The sequence below is a fragment of the Aquarana catesbeiana genome, linkage group LG03 (genome assembly GCF_042186555.1).
Source record: "Aquarana catesbeiana isolate 2022-GZ linkage group LG03, ASM4218655v1, whole genome shotgun sequence".
In the NCBI taxonomy this organism is placed as follows: domain Eukaryota; kingdom Metazoa; phylum Chordata; class Amphibia; order Anura; family Ranidae; genus Aquarana; species Aquarana catesbeiana.
Genome location: NC_133326.1, coordinates 641,336,120 through 641,357,318, shown reverse-complemented (window position 1 = coordinate 641,357,318; position 21,199 = coordinate 641,336,120). Strand labels below are relative to the sequence as shown.

Here is a 21,199-nt window from a genome sequence, read left to right as displayed (position 1 = left end):
CAGGGGGAGCCTGGATCAGGACCTGCTGGGCTGCTGCTGTGTTGTTCCTTCCTGAAGAGATCCAGCTGGAGGAGTGAGCGAGAATCAGTCCTGCTGAACCTGGGATCCAGGCAGGAGAGAGCAGCAGTACCCGTGGTGACACAGTGACACTGACACCGTCTGCCCCATGATCCATCCATCCATGTCATTCTTGAAGGGATCAACAGACCCCCAAGGCGGCTGCAGGATTAAATGCCCAGGGAGATCCCCTCTCTCTCTGTGAATCTGTGAAGTCAGAACTTATGATCCGCAGCCTGGGGGGGTTGTTGATCAGCTGGTGGCTGTAGTCATCTGACTCAGCTCTGTAGTATCTAACTTGGGAATGTGATCTGAGTTCTGTGAGTACCTGCTTGGTGTCTAAATCCCAAGCAATCCCTATTATTACTGGCAGTGGCGGCTGGTGCTCAATTTTCTTGGGGGGCGTCCCCCCCCCAGACTATTAGAGGGTTTATCAGAAGGTGAAATGAGGGGGGAGATTAGGAGTGGTGATTTTATCAAAATAGGGAATGGGGTCTTTATCAAAATTGAGAGGGTGGGCGCCAAACTGAGTCTTTGCCCCGGGTGAAAGAATGTCTAGCTTTGCCACTGCCTAGTGATAATCTAGGGAAGCAGGCTGGACAGGCCAGTGGAGTTTTGCTTGCTTTCAAAGAAAACATACTCTTAAAGTACTGTTCTCTAAGAAAATTCCATGTAAGTTGTCCAAACCACCTCAACAATGTAGGCTGGGCAGGTCAGCAGAGATCTGGCTTGCCAAAGATATGTACCCAAGAACTTCCTGGGGATTTACAAGTGTCCAGCGGTCATCTTGGCAGGGGGAGCCATCCCGGCTGGGAGAACACACAGTGAATATTGCCAGTGGCTATAGCTGCTGGCAATAATCACACAACCATTTAGACAGACTGGTTGGACATGAGTTGATTGATCAACTTAGGTAAAAATAGTGACGGAAAATACTGCGCCACCACACTCAATAAATGAGCTGTTGACACTGCAATTAGACAAATTGTGTAAAGAGAGTGGTAAGGATTTAAGTGCAGCGTAACTAGTGACATGTGTAATAATACAAACATATGAGTGACAGTGCACAATCAAACATCCATTAATGGAATTGCCTATAAAGCAAGACTAGTATGCAAAATAGTAAGACAACATATATATAAACATGTTGAGAACCATAATGTCCATTAAAATGCGTCAAGAGACCCAAACTGAAAAAAAAAAAGATTTTTTTTCAAACGGTGCAAGATAAGTAAATAATTCAGACCTCCAGCCAAAGATGACCAACAGAGGTATGTGCTCGATTCAGTCGAGAAACGGATTCACCATCAAATGTGCTACCGCCACCAGTGAAGGTAATAGGGTACTCTTACCAAATGGTATGGGCTACCTGCCAGCAGCAGAGAGCCGAACAAGCAAAACTGATGGGGTCTTTAGCATCACAGGAAACAGCATGTGGGTTGTACAGCAGTGCAGATTCGGCAATCAAACTTTCCGGGACCAGCATTAAGAAAGTATAACGTTCCAAGCTCAGCATATAGAGACTCATGGGCTCCACCAATTAACAGGAAGGAGTCATACAGGAAAAAAGATTGCCACATAACATAAAATCCTTGGCTATAAATGTATTAATTAAAGTCTTGCACTTACATCAATGAAGATAAAAACAGGCCTTTGTATAATGTGATCACAAGAAGAAGAACGCAGTGTTGTGGAGCCAGCGCGGTACGTCCCAATGCATTTTGTCTACCAAGACATCATCATGTCTTGGTAGACAAAACGCGTCGGGGAAGAGATAATGGTCATTTGCACTTCCTTGGGAACGTTAAGGGACTTTTCTCCCATCATACATTTAACAGATGTCCTGGATGATCCACATTTAACCCTTCAATGGCTGAAATGTTGCTCTGGGACTATTTTTAACTGTTTCAAATAGTACTTGTAATTAGTGTCAAGGACTGATGAGCTTATTTCATAAGGCAATACTAATCACAGTTGTTTAAAGTAAAGGAAGTATACATTTTGAGCAGTAAGAACATAGAAAGGAGTTACTATGGGGTTCTCCACTTTGAACCTGGTGTCAAACCTTATTCAGTAAGGAAACCTGTAAAATATTAGGATATTAGAATTTCATTTTATCAAAAACCTTTTTAATATGACATGGAGAAGAATCTCTGTTAGACTTTAATTGCTAATAAATCAAGTCTTTTGCTAAGGAAGACAGCGCTAGTGTCAATGAGTGAAAATGACAACAATAAATATTGTGTTATTATTACGTACATATAGTTACATAGTTAGTCAGGTTGAAAAAAGACACAAGTCCATCTAGTTCAACCATAAAAATAAATAAAAAATAATATCAAACAATCCCATCTACCCAACTCTATACCAACAGTTGATCCAGAGGAAGGTGAAAAACCCCAGCAAAGCATAATCCAGTTTGCTACAGCAGGGGAAAAAAATCCTTCCTGACCCCTGAGAGGCAATCGGATTTTCCCTGGATCAACTTTACCTATAAATGCTAGTACCCAGTTATATTGTGTGCATTTAGGAAAGAATCCAGGCCTTTCTTAAAGCAATCTACTGAGCTGGCCAGAACCACCTCTGGAGGAAGTCTATTCCACATTTTCACAGCTCTCACTGTGAAGAAACCAATTCCATATTTGGAGATGAAATCTCTTTTCCTCTAGGCGTAAAGAGTGCCCCCTTGTTCTCTGTGTTGACTGTAAAGTGAATAACTCAACACCAAGCTCACTATATGGACCCCTTATATATTTGTACATGTTGATCCTATCCTATCTCCCCTTAATCTCCTTTTCTCAAGAGCGAATAAATTCAGTTCCTCTAATCTTTACTCATAGCGGAGTTCCTCCATGCCTCTTATCAATTTGGTTGCCCTTCTCTGCACTTTCTCCAGTTCCCCGATATCCTTTTTGAGAATTGGTGCCCAAAACTGAACTGCATATTCCAGAGGAGGTCTTATTAATGATTTGTACAGGGGCAAAATGACATCGCTCTCTCTGGAGTCCATACATCTCTTAATAGAAGAAAGGACTTTGCTCACTTTGGAAAGCGCAGCTTGGCATTGCATGTTATTATTGAGCTTATGCTCTACCAAAACCCCCAGAAACTTCTCCACTACGGATTACCCTCAGTTGTACTCCCCCTAGTATGTATAAATCATAAAAGGAATCCAAATCACGTGTGCTCCTAATTCAAACAGAAAAAGTGCATGTGTCTTTATTATTCAGTGCCACCGCACTCACCAGATGGTGTCGACTTATTATAATAAAGAAGTCAAGCTTTCTATGCCGATGTACCATGCATGGGATCCCCCGCCAACGTTGTCAACACTCCTTTATAATCTGAGCACTGGGTCCCCCATCAATATGGTAAAAAGGTAACTCTATCCCTTTAAGATTCTCTGTGGCAGCAGTATTAGAACAGCAGGACCATCAACAGAAAATGGGAAAGTGCACTTACATCAGTATAAAATCATAGAGCTCAAAAATCAAAAGTGAAACTACCGCTATGCTCTCCAGCATACGTTCCACTAAAGCAGAAGTGACGTCACTGGAAGCTTGCCCTATGTGTTTCGCCATCTGAATGCGCCACCCTCAGGAGCCAGGGGATAAGACGTGAAGGGTGCCAGTGTTATCAGCACAGGAAGACACTGTGAGCAATCTATACTGACTAATGTTCTAATCCTTCCTCACTCTTTCAAATACATTTTATATTCTTGCTGTCTGTGTCTCCATCAGAAGGAAATTCTATCACTTCCTTCTCTTGTGACACCCGGCCATCAGGACAGAAAGTGAGGGTAAATCTCTCCAACTGGGTCACAGACATCAGAAAAAAAAAGCCAGAGCTGAAAATGTATTTAATTAAACCCCCCCCATCTCTTTTTATGCTGATTATGCAGGATTTATATACAGTTAAACCAGCAGTTTGTGCAGCGCTTTACAATATAAAGGGGGACAGTACAATTACAATACAGTTCAATACAGATGAAATAGGAGGGCCCTGCTCATGGAGCTTAAAATCTAAAGGGAGGGGGAACCTCTTATCTAATAAATAAGCATTGTTGGGGCTCTGGAATATCTGTACTAGTGAAGTTTTAAGCTGGCCATACATGGATCGAAATGCGGCAGCAGGGACTGGCTGAATTTCGATTTACGCACGTACAGGGTGGTTGTACGGAACTCAATCTACCGATTGAGTTCCGTACAACCACCTCGGCAGATTTTTTCCACTCAATCAGAGCTGTAGGCTATAGCCGGCAGCACTGGTTAGTGTATTCTGATGGCAGGGAAGTCTTCCCACTGTCAGAATACAAAGGCTTAACATGGAGGATTCCTTTACCCACCTCATGTATGGATGGGGGAATCAAGTAATTTCTTATTTTTTTTTCAACCTGTTGGTTGAATAAAACGTGACTCAACTATGGGCTGCTTTACAGGCTCCAAATGCCATTATTGTTGAAAAAAAATGTATTAATAAATCTCCAGGGACATATAGTAGAAAAGATTGAAAACCTGGTTAAAGAGGAATTTCTTTCCCCCTTTACGCTTTTTCCCCCCTCCTACCTGCATCACTGGTCGTCCTTAAATTACTCAGATACCCAGCAAAGCTAGCGCTGTCTGGTGAAACCTGCTGCTCCACCACTGAATATAAGGTCCGACATCACTCTCTTCTATACTGACATCATCGGGGGGCCAGGTGTCTCTTCTACTTAGAATGCACAGTGTGTCCAACATTGCCGGGTGCATGTCTAGTGTGCTGAAGCCTCCTGGGATTGGTGAAAAAGGTATCCTAGGAAGCTTTAGCAAGAGTGGATGTCATTCTTGCCTAGGCAAGAAACCAGAAAGTGTGGGGCTGGGACCCAATGAAAAGGTATTAGATGAGGAGGTGAGGAAAACTCTGTAAAGTACATAAACATGGTAAAGGTCCATTTTAACACATTTCAGCCATACTCAGCCTTAGGCTGGCCATACATGGTCGAATTTTGAAATAATTTTGTTTTGAAAATCTGAAAATTTGTGCATTTTGTGATCCAATGGTGCCACCATTGATTTCGAAATTCGGCCAACCAAGCCTTCAATTTCACCTCATGTTGCTACAGAAAATAATTTTCGTGGCTTGGAATCTTCCTTTTTCTTTCCGGGAATTTTCTTTTCTTGCACATGCACATTTCTTTTTCGATTACATTTCTCGATTACGATTCTCCCATCATTGATTAGAAAATTGTTCGTTTTTCAAAAAATTTCCAACATGTCCGATTACTCAAATTTGATTGCCGCACGAAAATTGGCTGTTGCTGCAGCCCACTAATGGTGCGAAATACGAACGAAAATTCTTAGATAAGATTTTTGAAAGAAAATTCTTTCGAAATTTGACTCATGTATGGCCTGCCTTAGTCATAACCTTAGTCATTAATGTCTGAAATCAGTCAAATTGGTAGATAGGTAGATCAAGAAAGATTGCAGCCACAACTGCCAGAAGAATTGTTCAGAAAAACCCACAGGTAATCTCAGGAGAAATACAGGCTGCTCTGGAACTTGAACAAAAATGAGCTGCATGTTTGAGTTGCCTGAAAGAAACCTTTACTGCGCCAATGCCACAAAAAATATGCGTAAAGGTGTATGCCCGGCAACATCTTGACACATCTCACAGCTTCTGGCACACTGTAATCTGGCGTGACAAGACCAAGATAGAGCTTTATGGTCATAACCATAAGCGCTATGTTTGGAGAGGGGTCAACAAGGCCTATGGCGACAAGAATACCATCCCCACTGTGAAGAATGGTGGTGGCTCACTGATGTTTTGGGGGAAGGGAGGTGAACTCTAAAGGCACAGGAAACTTGTGAAAATTTATGGCAAGGTGAATGCAGCATGTTATCAGAAAATGCGGTCAGACAGTTTGCATTCTTCTGCACAAAAGCTGCGCATGATATGCTCTTGGACGTTTCAGCACGACAATGACCCCAAGCACAAGGCCAAGTTGACCCTCCAGTGGTTACAACAGAAAAAAGTGAAGGTTCTGGAGTGGCCATCATAGTCTCCTGACCTTAATTTCATCGAGCCACTCTGGGGAGATCTGAAACGTGCGGTTCATGCAAGACAACCAAAGACTTTGCATGACCTGGAGGTATTTTGCCAAGACAAATGGGCAGCTATACCACTTACAGGAATTCGAGGCCTCATAGACAGCTATTACATTGATGGGGAGGGCAATGCACAGTATCAAGAACTAAGGGTCTGCAGACTTTTGAACAGGGCTCATTTCATTTGTTTATTTGTTGCCATGTTTGTTTTAAGATTGTGCCATTCTGTTGACCTACAATTGAATATGAATCCTATAAGAAATAAAAGAAATGTGTTTTGCCTGCTCACTCATGTCTTCTTTAACATTGGTACATATTGTATATTACCAATTCTCCAGGGGTATGCAAACTTTTGAGCACAACTGTAGAAAAACATAGGCTTTAGGCCAGTTGAATGCTTTGAGACCCTTAGGTTTTGGTGGTGTGACAGTTGTAGTTTAAAAACTCATATGAAGTCTTCAAGCAGAAGTCTTCAAAAAACTTTACTCCATCGGTCTCCGTGACTGTGCTCTTCAGTGGCTCTCATCCTACCTATCCCAACGCACCTTCAGTGTCACTTACAATTCTACTTCCTCCACTCCTCTTCCCTTCTCTGTCGGGGTCCCCCAAGGTTCTGTTCTTGGACCTCTTTTATTCTCAATCTACACCTCTTCCCTGGGTCAGCTGATAGCCTCTCATGGCTTTCAATATCATTTCTATGCTGATAACACACAAATCTATCTCTCCACCCCTCAACTCACTCCATCAGTCTCCTCACGCATCACTAACTTACTAACCGACATATCTGTATGGATGTCACACCACTTCCTCAAACTCAACTTGTCCAAAACCGAGCTTATAATATTTCCTCCCCCACGTGCCTCTTCCCCCGACTTCTCTGTGAAGAGCAATGGCAAAACCATCCACCCGTCCCCACATGTCAGGGTGCTAGGTGTTATCCTAGATTCCGAACTCTCCTTTCAGCCCCACATCCAATCACTTTCCAAAGCTTGCCGCCTCAACCTCCGCAACATCTCTAAACTACGTCCCTTTCTAACCAATGAAACCACAAAGCTCCTGATTCACTCCCTGGTTATCTCTCGCCTTGACTACTGCAACTCACTCCTCATTGGCTTACCTTTAAATAGACTATCCCCCCTTCAGTCCATCATGAATGCTGCTGCCAGACTCATCCACCTTACAAACCGATCAGTGTCTGCTACCCCTCTCTGCCAATCCCTCCATTGGCTGCCACTCGCCCAACGAATTAAATTCAAAATACTAACAATAAGTTACAAAGCCATCCACAACTCTGCCCCCAGCTACATCACTAACCTAGTCTCAAAATACCAACCTAAACGCCATCTCCGTTCCTCCCAAGACCTCCTGCTCTCTAGCTCCCTCATCACCTCCTCCCATATCCGCCTCCAGGACTTCTCCCGAGCCTCGCCCATCCTCTGGAATTCCCTACCCCGATCTGTCAGACTGTCTCCAAATTTATCCACTTTTAGGCGATCCCTGAAGACTTTACTCTTCAGAGAAGCCTATCCTGCCTCCATCTAACAACTGCATTATTTTCTCCATTAGCTCATCCTCCACAGCTATTACCCTTTTGTATAACTTGACCCTCCCTCCTAGATTGTAAGCTCTAACGAGTAGGGCCCTCTGATTCCTCCTGTATTGAATTGTATTGTACTTGTACTGTCTGCCCTAATTGTTGTTGTAAAGCGCTGCGTAAACTGTCGGCGCTATATAAATCCTGTATAATAATAATAATAATAAGCCAATAAGACCAAGGTACTTTTACTTTTTAACTGCATTGGAAGCAGTTGATTGGTGTAGTTTCCAAACAGAAAGGGCATCATTGGCTGGAAATGCCATGGATTTAAATACTTTCTTTCTGGAAGCTTAAGGGTTGAATGAAGAGTAATGCCACCATGTCTGTTATTCATGGCTCTATAGAAATATTTTAATAAAGTAAACACGCAAATAATTCTGAGTATATGTTTTTTAATGCATAACCTGTATCTTTACCCAATACTTAAAGTGGAACTTCACTCTCCCAATCAACATTGATTATTTTTAATCCTTATGCTGCTAGCTTTAATAAATAGATGGGAAAGTATATCATATACAGTGCCTTGAAAAAGTATTCATACCCCTTGAAATTTACCACATTTTGTTCACTAAGGTTCTCTAACAAACCTCTGAGGGCTTCACAGAACAGCTGAATTTATACTGAGAATAAATTACACATAGGTGGACTCTATTTATGAATTAGATGACTTCTAAAAGCAATTGGTTCCACTAGATTTTAGTTAGGGGTATCAGAGTAAAGGGGGCTGAATACAAATGCACACCACACTTTTCTGATATTTATTTGTAAAAAAAATTAAAAACCATTTATCATTTTCCTTCCACTTCACAATTATGTGCCACTTTGTGTTGGTCTAACATAAAATCCCAATAAAATACATTTACGTTTTTGGTTGTAACATGACAAAATGTGGAAAATTTCAAGGGATATGAATACTTTTTCAAGGCACTGTATACGTGTTTTAAACTTTTTTTATATTTCTTTAGGCCTTATGTACACTGCTGCTGGTAAACGGACGTTTTAGGAGCAGTTGGAAGTTTTTTTTCTTCTCTATGTTATCTTATCTGTCCATGTACACAGGGTCGTTTACAGTCGTTTCTGGGCATGTTGAGTTTACAGGCATTTTTTACTGCACTGTACTGTGTCTACTGTGTACAGTAGACACAGTACAGTGCAGTAAAAAATGCCTACTGGGTTGTAAGGTTGGCAAACAGCCGCCTCGTCACCTTCAAACCTAGACAATCATGTAATGATTTCATTATAGTTCTTTGTGTCTTAGACTTATTTTCTATTATTTTTTTTTTCTCAGCTCAGCCAGATACTCCATTTGTCACGGTCTTACCCCGTGAGACTGTTGAAGAAGGTGAGTCCCTAAACCTAACTTGTCACTCTGATGGATTCCCGGAACCCAAGTACTTCTGGATCATTCCTTCCAAAGATCACGTGTCTTTCTCTGCGGATAAGAGTGAAATCTTCATAAGAAAAACAACTCCTGCTCACAATGGAACCTATGCATGTGAAGCTCAAAACACACATGGAAAAGTTCGTAACCAAGTGGTCGTAAGGATTATTGGACAAGCCAATGGTGAGCAAAAAACCCAATTATGACACTTGTAACTCTCTGTAGAAAGCGAGTTGTCTGTAACATATCATAGCTAGTCTTGGAACATCAGTAAGATTTGGCTGCAGTTATTTATGCTTCTCATAATTGCACAAAAAATCTTCATTATAATTTGTCCACTACGTATGCCAGGGGAACTCAAAGTTTTTTAACATAGGCATGGGCACACAGTGTGCCAGGTGTGCCTGGGCACACCCTAATCACCTGGTGTGGTGCAAATACCCCGTGTTTGGACCCCTGATATTTTACCAAAGTCCCCTAATTAGGATCGTAAAAAAAAAAATAGTAAAAAAAAAAAAAAATGTAAATACAATTGTAAAAAATAATAAAAAATAAATAAATAAAAATAAAAAGTACTGACACCAATCTCTGCCCTACTGACACTGTCAGTATATGTATATACACACACACACACACACACACATCGCATATATGTTTGAGCTTTGGGATGCACACCTATGCTTTATAATATGATCAGCTTAGCAACCAGTATTTTGCCTGGCCACAAACTTTAGCTAATCTTTGGGAATTCCAGGATTTCCTAAAGGCAGCTGGTTGATATCATTCTGTCAATGTGTTCTGACCGAACCTCCCTGGGGCCTCACATTAGAGAAGACCTGCAATGCACAAAGTTCTAACTTTCTGTTGGAAAGTTAAAGCGGAACGAAATTCAGTCATTTTTTCATCTTTTTAATCTATTAAATCTTCTGCCCTTGTTGTTTTAACTTTGGATAGCAAAACATTTTTTTCTGCCAGTAAATACCCATAGCTCCCAACTGTCCCTGATTTCGAGGGACTGTCCCTGATTTGGAGCAATGTCCCTTTGTCCCTCTTTCCTCCTCATTTGTCCCTCATTTTGCTCTGATCTATATAATTGTATATAAAATGCACTTTTTATCTTTCAAAAAATGTTTCCCAGTGCTAAACCTTTCATCCAACTTCTAAATTGGTGCATTTGTAAATTTTAAAAGCCAGTATAAAGGAATAGTAGTGGTAAAAAAAAGTCCTTAAAGTTGATTTAAGTAACCTTTTTTTAAATTCTCCTTTAAGGGGGTGTGGCAGGGGGCGTGTCCTATGCCTACATACGTTTGCTAGTAGGTGTCCCTCATTCCCATCTCAAAATGTTGGGAGGTATGAATACCTTATACAGTCCACTTCCTGTTTCTTGTCTGGTAAAAAGCCTAGGCTTATGACATCATGCAAAGCTCTCTCACTCTCGTGAGAGTTTGCCAGGAAGGGAGGGGGGATGAGTCATAAGAGGGCAAATGAAAGCTGCAGAGGTGGAGGCGTGCCTCTGTGTGTCTCTGTAAATCCAGGAAATGAACAGGCAGCAGCTTCAGCTGCCCACAGATAAAATGGATGCAGCCAGACTCGGTGGAGGGAGATTTCTGCAGCATATTTGGCAAGTACAGAGTCACAGTACAGTGGTACCTTGGATTACGAGCATAATTCGTTCCAGAAGAATGCTTGCAATCCAAAGCACTTGTATATCAAAGCGAGTTTCTCCATAGAAGTCAATGGAAACTCAGATAGTTCCACAGTGACTTCTATTGTATGCAGTACTGCATGAGGCCAGAGGTGGGGGGGGGGCGCCAGAGACACTTGGAAACACTCAGAAACCGAGTGCTTCCGAGCGTCTCCGAGTGTCACCGGCGCCCCCGCACCTCTGGCCAAATGCGGTACTGCACCCTGCAAAGGCTTGAATCCTACTCGTTTTGCAAGACAACGCTTGCAAACTGAGCCAGGATTTTAAAAAAATAATAGCTCGCATTGCGAAATGCTCATTAACTGAGTTACTCGAAATCCTAGATATTACTGTATATATAAAATAATATGCAAAGACATGCTGGTAGGTTAATTGGATCCTGTCTAAATTGTCCCTAGTATGTATGAATGTGAGTTAGGGACCTTAGATTGTAAGCTCCTTGAGGGTGTAGGGACTGATGTGAATGTACAATATATATATACAATGTAAAGCGCTGCGTAAATTGACGGCGCTATATAAGTACCTGAAATAAATAAATAAATATGCAAAGTGGTTAGAGGGAAGCTTCAGAATAACAAATATGTTTTTATTACAAATTATGTGAGCAGACTGCAGTTCCTCTTTATGTATCTTTTTTTTTTCAATAGGCTTGTCTTAGTTTAATTTGCTGCAGTTAGCAAAAGGGCTGCTTTATGGCTGCAGAGGTTGCAGTTGGCACTGGCCTTGACTCATTAAGGAAGAGCTGATAACAGATGTACAAGAGTAGTCTTCAGAATCATTGCTAGTCAAAGCTCTGCCAGACTTTCTATGTGCAGTACTTCTTTCACCACTTGACCTCCGGAGAGTTTACCCCCCTTCATGACCAGGCCATTTTTTGCGATACGGCACTGCGTTACTTTAACTGACAATTGCGCAGTCGTGCGAAGCTGTACCCAAATAAAATGTATGTCCTTTTTTTCCCCACAAATAGAGCTTTCTTTTGGTGGTATTTGATCACCTCACCTCTGCGTTTTGCGCTATAAACAAAGAAAAGACCGACAATTAAAAAAAAAAAAAATAAAATAAAAAAAAAATATATATATATATATATATATATATATATATATATATATATATATATATATATATATATATATATATATATATGTATATATATATATGTATATGTATATATACATATATATATATATATTACTTTCTGTTGTAAAACATATCCAATAAAAAATTTAAAAAATCTAATTTCGTCATCAATTAAGGTCAACATTTTGGTTAAAAAAATCTCTGTATAATGATTGGTTTGCGCAAAAGTTACAACATCTACAAACTATGGGATATATTTACTTATCGTGGGACCTCGATGTTGCGGTGAACATTCTGATACTAACTGGCACTTTTTTGCCAATTTTAGGGGACCAGTGACACTAATACAGTGATTAGTGCTAAAAAAATATGCACTGTCACTGTACTAATGACGCTGGCCGGGAAGGGGTTAACATCAGGGGTGATCAAAGGGTTAACTGTGTGCCTGACTAGTGTTTATAGGTACTGTGGGAGGTGCTTTTTCTAGGGGAAGACGTGGATCCTTGTCCCTGCTTTGCAGAAGCACAGGATCCATGCCTTCCCACCTGTCAGAATGGTGATCTGCTTTGTTTACATAAGCAGGCCGCCATTCTGCCTCTCTGCTGGAGGAACCGTGGGTGCTGGCAGACATCGAGTCCACGGTACCTGCTGCAGGACTCCTACTTGTGTGATCACAGCGGGAGCGAGCCGGCGGTGGATCGCATGCGCACCCCTACCCAGAAGAGCCAGACCATGTATAAATACTTGATCCGGTGCAGAGGTGCCGCCCTGTAGCGGTAAAACTGCTGTAGGGTGGCCCTTAAGTGGTTAAGGAAGAGCTGATACCAGATGCACAAGAGGAATTTTCAGGATCATTGCTAGTCAAAGCTCTGCCTAGCTTTCTCTATGCAGTATTTCTTTAACCACTTGCCGACCGGCTCACGCCGATATACATCAGCAGAATGGCACGGCTGTGCAAAACAATTCATGGGTACGTTGTTCCCTTTAAGAGCCGCCGGAGGCGCGCGCATGCACCCACTGCACGGCGGGGGACCCGATGCATGCGGCCGACGGGCATGATCCCCACTGGCTACCCACGATCGCAGGCACGAGAGCCAGCTTGGGGATTTGTGTGTGTAAACACACAAATCCCTGTTTTGTCAGGGGAGTGGAGACATATGTTTTTTCCTAGTAAGTAGCAACACTGATATGTCTCCTCCCCCAGTCAGTCCCATCCACTCACACTAATGCCCCGTACACACGGTCGGACTTTGTTCGGACATTCCGACAACAAAATCCTAGGATTTTTTCTGACGGATGTTGGCTCAAACTTGTTTTGCCTACACACGGTCGCACAAAGTTGTCGGAATTTCCGATCGACAACAACGCGGTGACGTACACCACGTACGACGAGACTAGAAAAGGCCGGTTCAGAACCAAGCGCGGCACCCTTTGGGCTTCTTTTGCTAATCTCGTGTTAGTAAAAGTTTGGTGAGAGACGATTCGCGCTTTTTCAGACTCGTGGCTTTCAGATCGTTTTCTGCCGTTCAGTTTGTGCTTGTGGGTTTGTATCTGCTCTTCAGTGCGTGCAGTCAGTTCATATCGGAGTTTACTGTGCGATCTTGCCCGCTCGTTGCTGTTTTTCAGGTCGCTCTTCACAGGCCTTGCTGTTCTTCAGTGCGTTCTGTTACTTCGTTCTGAGCAGCCGACCGTTTTCTAGCCATGTTTCGTATGCGTACTCCTCGTAGAGTTCGTGCTGTGCGGGGGCTTGGTGTTGGGGTCCTGACCTTGACACAAGTCCAGTCCATGAACGGGGTGGGGAGGAGTTCATGGACCAAGAATTGGTTGCTTCAGCGTGACCAGTTCTCTCATATGCCTTTGCTCCGTGAGATCCGTGAGAATAATCCTGATGATTTCAGGAACTTTCTCAGGATGACGGACCCCGTATTTCACCGTTTGTTGGCTTCGCTGACCCCCTATATCAGCAGGCAGGATACCTGCATGAGGCAAGCCATCACTCCGGAGCAGAGGTTGGTCACTACCTTGCGGTATTTGGCCACAGGGAGAAGTCTGCAGGACTTGAAGTTCTCGACAGGCATCTCCCCCCAGGCTCTGGGTATCATCATCCCAGAGACCTGTTCTGCCATCATCCAGGTCCTGCAGAAGGAGTATATGAAGGTAAGATTTTTTTCCTTTTATATCACATTTTATTGTATTGAATGTTTGATAATATCTTGTATTTCTTTCCTCATTCCCTAATTACCATGATTGTAATATGCTGTGAATGTCCCCTTTGTCCTCATGCATGCTGGATTTTTATGTAATTATTATTTTATGTCCTTCATACATATTTGCCCTTCAATAACCTCTCCAGCATGGTGTCTCCTGCCCCTATATTCACCTCATGTAGTCACTTAACAATGTATTTTATCAGCTCCATGGTAGTGCTTTACCCCAAACACCCCCTAAAATGTTTGTTAATGTTATTTTAGCTTTAAATTCAGGCAGAGTGCCAGAGGCTTTTTTTGTGGTGTCCACAAATTTTGGGTAACCCTCCCTCCCCCCAACTGCTAAGTCAGCTGATCCCAATTCTCTATCCTCAATCATCTATCTGCTGACTTTGCCAAACCCATACACACTATACCCATCTCTTTACTGGTCAGATTTATGAATGAATTCCCCAAAGCATGTAGTGCAAGGGCCTGCCTGTATACTTTCCAATGGAACTGTTTAAAGTTTTTGTATCCTATTATTATCTTGATAGGTAATAGCAGAATGTCCAAATGTCCTCAAATGTGTACAATGTGTATTTATATCTTTGTATTCAGACACTTCTTACCTGTCCAGTGGTCTGCTAATAGTGTAACTAAGGAGGGGCTGTTCCAAATAATACCCTGTATTTAGGCATTCATCTCTCAATGAAGTGAAGAGGGTTACCTGTCCAAGAGTCCCCCCCCCCCTATAATGTTAGAAATGGCCCATGAGAGGGGGGGAGGGGGAATATGATAGGTGTACCTTATACTTTGGCCTTGTTAAATTCCCCTTATTAAATGCTATCTGGAGGTTGCCCCATAATGTTTGTGTATAATCTGCTTGCCATGTTTCTGTGAAAAAATAGTAATGTTTATTGTTTTTTCCTCAACAGTTTCCTTCAACGCCACAGGAATGGCAGACTGTGGCCTCCCACTTTGCCCAGCGGTGGGACTTTCCTAACTGCGGAGGGGCAATTGATGGGAAACACGTCCACATCGTCCCACCACCCAACTCGGGGTCGTACTATTATAATTACAAGGGGTTTAATAGTATAGTGATGTTGGCGGTGGTGTCGGCTAATTACGACTTCTTGTATGTGGACGTGGGGAAGAATGGCCGGATGTCCGATGGTGGAGTGATCGCCCAGACGGAGTTCTACAGGCGTCTCCAGAATGGCAGCTTGGACTTGCCACCTCCAGAGGACAATGTTGAAGGTCTCCCATTTGTGTTCGTTGCTGATGAAGCATTTGCGCTGGGGGACCACCTGATGCGGCCATTCCCGATGAGGACCCTCACCCCGGAACAGAGGGTTTTTAATTACCGGCTGGCCAGAGCCCGAAGAGTGGTGGAGAACACATTTGGAATCCTGGCCAGCCGATTCCGATTATTTCTGACACCCATCCATATGGCGGAGTATAAACTGAACCATATAATACTTGCCTGCTGTGTTCTCCATAATTTTTTAAGAAAACATTCAGCCAACTATGCTGGCTCAGTTGGGCCTGAGGCCGGAATCCCAAATCCATCAACACTGACAGCGCTTGAAAGTGGCCGTCCTGGCTTGCCCTCCCTGAATGCCCGTGATGTCCGGTTACGCTACCTGGAGTTCTTTGCGGGTAGGGGGGCTATCAATATGCCAGAGAATCTGTGACACCTTTTTCAAATAAAAAACAAACAAAAGAAATTCTTGGTGGACATTTACTGCTTGTGTTTGTTTTAGCTGACCCTGACAGAAATGTTTTGAGTGCAGAAAATGTCGTGATTGGGTAACCTTATAAAAAACACTGTTGGCTGGTACTTCCTAAATGCCAAAACACATTTCACTACAAGTGCACTTGCAGCTGCACTGAACCTGCACTTGTAGTGCAAAGTGTAATTGCCCTTAGGAAATAACCCCCATTTGTGCATAAAACAGCAATTACATCACCCCAAAAGTGTTGTAGTGTTGAGACAATAATCCACACATTCTTGAGTAAGGCACTTTTTTATAGCTGCAGAATCACATGTGCATTTACGCAAGGTTTTTAAAACAAACCAACATGTTTGTTGTATAACAATGTTTGCAGTAGCATTATCAAAAATCGAAATATCCATTTCAGATAAAACAGGCCTGTGTAAAACCAACAAGAAAGCCAAAAAACTTGAACTTACAAAGTTCACATATGGTAAAACCTGAAGGCTATATCAGACATGAGTATTTAGGAACTGTGTTTGATATAGCGTTCAGATGGGGGGAAATCACCCCTGGAAAAGCCAAATTTGGAAGATGCACACCAATTTACGAATGTCAACATGTGCTATCTGCCATCAGGGGGGATCAAGGGACATGTTTTGGGGGAGCAAGCCCTTCCTCAATGTGACTTTATAATTGAGGAAGGGGTTGCACCCCCAAAACGCGTCCATTGATCTCCCGTGATGGCAGATAGCACATGTTGGCACACTGTGTGCATCCTCCAAATTTGGCTTTTCTAAACATTGTAAAAATTTTAGTAACATAAAACAGGTGATTTTGTGGGGTTTAAATTCGCCCCAAAACATCAATGATGTTATTATTTTTTTTAATAACATCAGTGATTTGTTGCTGGATGTTTTGCAATTGGAGATTACACCCCATGATCTCCCCGATGAGTATCTGGGCACTTTCAGATGTAAAGCGTTCTGGATCACGATCACCTAAAAAGAGATAAAGAACAAAAAAAAGGTCTCAAAAATATGCCACCATCCATCTCTTTTACCTGAGTCTGTGGTCGCAGACACTCACCTGTTGTGGTGCCAATCTCCACCACATCTTCTTCCTCCTGCTCAGCTTCTTGGGTTGGTATTTCCCCTTCTTCCAGAGGGGGGGGGGTCTCTGGTCTCCTGGGATGAGGGGTGTCCTCCGAGTCTTTTCTCCCCTATGTAAAACAAAAATGGTATAATTAGTACACAGATATTTGATGGCAGAACTAAAAATAGGAAACATTGCTTGGAAGTGGGGTACAATTGTCTATTTTAGCCGAGTTCCAAGATGTATATTTTTTATTGCCCTTTGTCAAGTTGCAATACTTTACCTGTTTGGTACAAGCTTCACAGATGTAGCCCCCCCTATAGAATACACTGGAGCACCTGTGTGGCCCCCCTAATAAAAAGGGTGTTCTGGGGTCCCACACTAGTGCTCCAGTGTCCAGATGTGAAAACAGCTGCTCAGTGTCCTCTCCTTACACACAATCTAGTTAGCATTTCATTCTAGTAACAAACCCATCTACACAAACAAATATTTGGCATCCAAGTAGGCCCCCAAAAATGTGTGAAAATGCAATGGTGTTCTAGAGGCCGAAAGAAAAATGTTTGATACGAACGAATAATGGGCCCATGAACATTAAAGTTGACCTTTTGAAACGTTACAATTACTAAAAGCATATGGAGCAGGACGAACGGAATAAAGACAGAAAGAATAGGAACACAGCACAACTACTTACTTTTTTGCAGCACTCTCCGGATCTTTCGGTACTGCTCTGGCTCTCTTAACTTCAGGTCCGACCACCGCTTCCTGAGCTGATCTTTCGATCGTCGTACCCCGAAATTCCTCTCAAGACTCCTGACCACTTTCGCCATGATCTTGGCCTTTCGGATGTTGGTTGTGGTAAGGCCCATATTTTCCGTCATAGTCGGACTTCTTCATGATGTCGACCATCTCCAACATCTCCCCAAACGACATATTTGTGGCCTTAAAACGCCTCCTTCTGGATCGGGACGTGCCTGGATCCGGGCTTTCCTCCTCCTCCTCCTCATTGTTAGAATTATTATCACACACCTGTTGTAACTCCGCCATCATGCACTTCCCCCACTGCGCCGAACGAAAAGGGGCGGGGAATACACTAGAAAGAACGTCAGGGGCGGGCGGAGTTACACGCATGCGCAGTGTGTATAAAGCGTAACACGCGTGCGTATTACGTACGATCTATGAGCGGAGGAAGGAGCATTGGACGCGCCAATCGTAAGAACGAAGGTAAGAGACAAACTTGTGCCTATACTGCTTCTAGATTGAGGCCTATATTGTAACAAGATTAGGAGAGTTTTGTCTGACATTAGGCTTTGTCTTGTGTTGTGTCTTGCAGTGAACATGGATATCTTAATGAAAGACAATGACTTCATGTCAGTATTCATAGATATGCTAAGTGAGCTGCCATGTCTGTGGGAGATTACCCACCCCCATTTCAAGAACCAAGCAAAGAGGAAGGCAGCACTGGAGCAATTGTGTGAAATTGTGAAGCAGGTGATCCCCACGGCAGACATCACCTATTTAAAGATATTAATTGGTGGACTGAGGAGCACATATCTAAGGGAGCGCAAGAAGGTCCTGGATTCACAGAGATCCGGAGCAGCAGATGACATCTATGTCCCCAGGATGTGGTACTACGACAGGCTGCACTTTCTAGCAGGCCAGACTGAACCCAGGCCATCCCTCTCCAGTCTTCCTTCCACGCTTCCTTCCCCCCCGGCTGAGGCTTCTGACGCCCAACCTGGGCCTTCCAGGCAACAACACATGGAGGAGCCCAGATTGAGCCAGGTATAGCATTCCTCTAAATATTTCTGCTTGTCCAATCAATGATGTTAACTAGATGTTAGTTGGGAGTACTAATTTAGGATTGTGATTGATGAAGCAACAACTAAAACCATGTCCCTTTTTCATACACAGGGAAGTCTCAGCCAGGAGGTGGCCGGGCCGAGCCGGCTGGCTGATATCAAGGTCCCTCCACCACACCTGAAAACAGAAAGTGGCAGTAGGACGAGTACCCTAGAGGAGGCGGCTATAGCATTCTTTTGGAGGGCTACAGAGGTCCTGGAAGCACCCCACACCAGGCAGGAGAACATTGCTGCATTCATAGCATATAAAATGCAGAGGATGGAGGAGGGCCAAAAAGCCATGTGTGAGGCCCTCATATCAGAGGCTCTGGAGAAAGGTATGAGGGGCCAAATTACACCTCACACACAGCTTTGGGATGGTCCTCCTCTTCCTCCTCCTGCAGGTCCTCCTCCTCCTCCTCCCTCTCCTCCAGGTCCTCCCAGTCCTCCTCCAGGTCCCCCCAGTCCTCCTCCAGGTCCTACTCCTCCTCCTGCCACATCTCCAACTGCACAGCCACAGCCCCGAAGGAAGTGTGGAAGGAAGACCAGACAGTGATTGCCCTGGGTTCAGTCTGGTTGGCCAAAAGATGCAGCCTCTTGTGGTACCACAGCCTGGGCACACACATGTCATCTGCTGCTATCCGGATCTCTGCGAATTCTGGACCAGATTGCCCTCCCTTACATATGGACTCCTCAGGCCACCAATTTTGATGTTGAAGAATTGATGTCTGCCGTGGGGGTCCCAGGCTTCGCTAATTTCTCATGTTGATCCAGTGTTGCCTTCCTCTTTGTTTGGTTCTGATCCCTTAATAAAGGATTTTTGTTTTGAATTATACTCTCCTATGTGTTTTACTTCAAAAAGGACAGTTTGTTTGTGAGGATTCAGGTATATTTCAAATATACAATGTGAAATGAACAAGGGACACCAACAACAAACAATCTCCTTGAGATTAAATAATAAAAGATATCAATGGTGTTGGGGTAACTTGACACACAAAACACACCCAAAAATATTCTGGAGTAAAAATAAAAATAACATTGAACAAAGATCAGCCTTGGAAAAAATCCAAACATTAAAGAAAAAGAAAGGCTGAAAATCCCAAAAAAAAAAATAAAAAAAAAATAAAAAACTGTCAGATGTGACAACTAATAACAATATATTGAGGGAATCCCACTAAAAAAACACAAATAAAACTTTGTGAGAAGTGTGTGTGAATATGAGCAGCAAAACGACTTAATTCTTGTCACATTATAAAGAAGAAGAGAGTGCGCTGTATTAAACCATTTTTAACATTGCAGCGTGACGAAAGTGCTGTATCCATTACGAACGCTAAGTTTACCAGAACGAGCTGTCCCGTGTCGGAATTTCTTCTGAGCATGCGTGGCACTTTGTGCGTCGGAACAGGCCACACACGGTCGGAATTGACGCGATCGGATTTTGTTGTCGGAAAATTTTATCTCCTGCTGTCCAACTTTGTGTGTCGGAAAATCCGATGGAAAATGTCCGATGGCGCCCACACACGGTCGGAATTTCCGACAACACGCTCCGATCGGACATTGTCCATCGGAAAATCCGACCGTGTGTACGGGGCATAAGAAACACTAACTAGGGAACACATTTAACCCCTTGATCACCCCCTAGTGTTAACCCCTTCCCTACCAATGACATTTATACAGTAATTAGTGCATTTGTATAGCACTGATCGCTGTATAAATGCCAATGGTCCCAAAAATGTGTCAAAAGTGTCCGATCTGTTTGCCGCAATGTCGCAGTACCGCTAAAAATCGCAGATTACTGCCATTATTAGTAAAAAAAAAAATATATATATATATATATATATAAATACAAATCCCATAAATCTTTCCCATAGTTTGTAGACTCTAAAACTTTTGCGCAAAACAATCAATATACGCTTATTGCGATTTTTTTTTTTTTACCAAAAATATGTAGAAGAATATATATTGGCCTAAACTGATGAAGAAATTTGTTTTTTTAAAACATTTCTGGGGGTATTTATTATAGCAAAAAGTAAAAAATATTGTTTTTTTTTATTCAAAATGCAGAGGTGATTAAATACCACCAAAAGAAAGCTCTATTTGTGAGGATAAAAAACGCAAATTTTGTTTGAGTACAGCATTGCATGACCACGCAAAGCGACGCAGTGCCAAATTGTAAAAAGTGCTCTGGTCAGGAAGGGGGTACATCTTGCGGGGCTGAAGTGGTTAACTGCTGTAAAAGCTGCTGGGTGACTAAACGTGCAGCCCAGAGGTGAATTATTGTCCTTAGAGATTCTGCCAGCCAGTAAAATTAATTAGGTGTGCCAAACATAGTTTTCTCCAGGCTGTAAAATCTCAAGAGTGTGTTTGCAGCTACAAAATGACTGGACAAATGAGATGTTTATATCTGCAAAGTAAAAAGTTTGTATTACACTCACCATACACTGAGATATAACCAGTAT

General features: G+C 42.7%; 1 protein-coding gene and 1 long non-coding RNA gene across 3 annotated transcripts in view; one reads left to right on the top strand and one right to left on the bottom strand.

Moving 5' to 3' along the window:
- The window catches only part of LOC141133278 (uncharacterized), an 81,924-nt gene that overhangs the window by 40,507 nt on the left and 20,218 nt on the right, over nucleotides 1-21,199 (bottom strand). The gene's annotated exons all lie outside the window — the stretch shown is intronic.
- Nucleotides 1-21,199, top strand: part of LOC141133277 (vascular cell adhesion protein 1-like) — a 66,077-nt gene that overhangs the window by 40,056 nt on the left and 4,822 nt on the right. For both annotated transcript variants that reach the window (XM_073622552.1, XM_073622551.1), the window contains one exon: nucleotides 9,026-9,301. In XM_073622552.1, coding sequence (XP_073478653.1) covers nucleotides 9,026-9,301 — 276 coding nt within the window. The remainder of the gene's footprint in view (nucleotides 1-9,025; nucleotides 9,302-21,199) is intronic.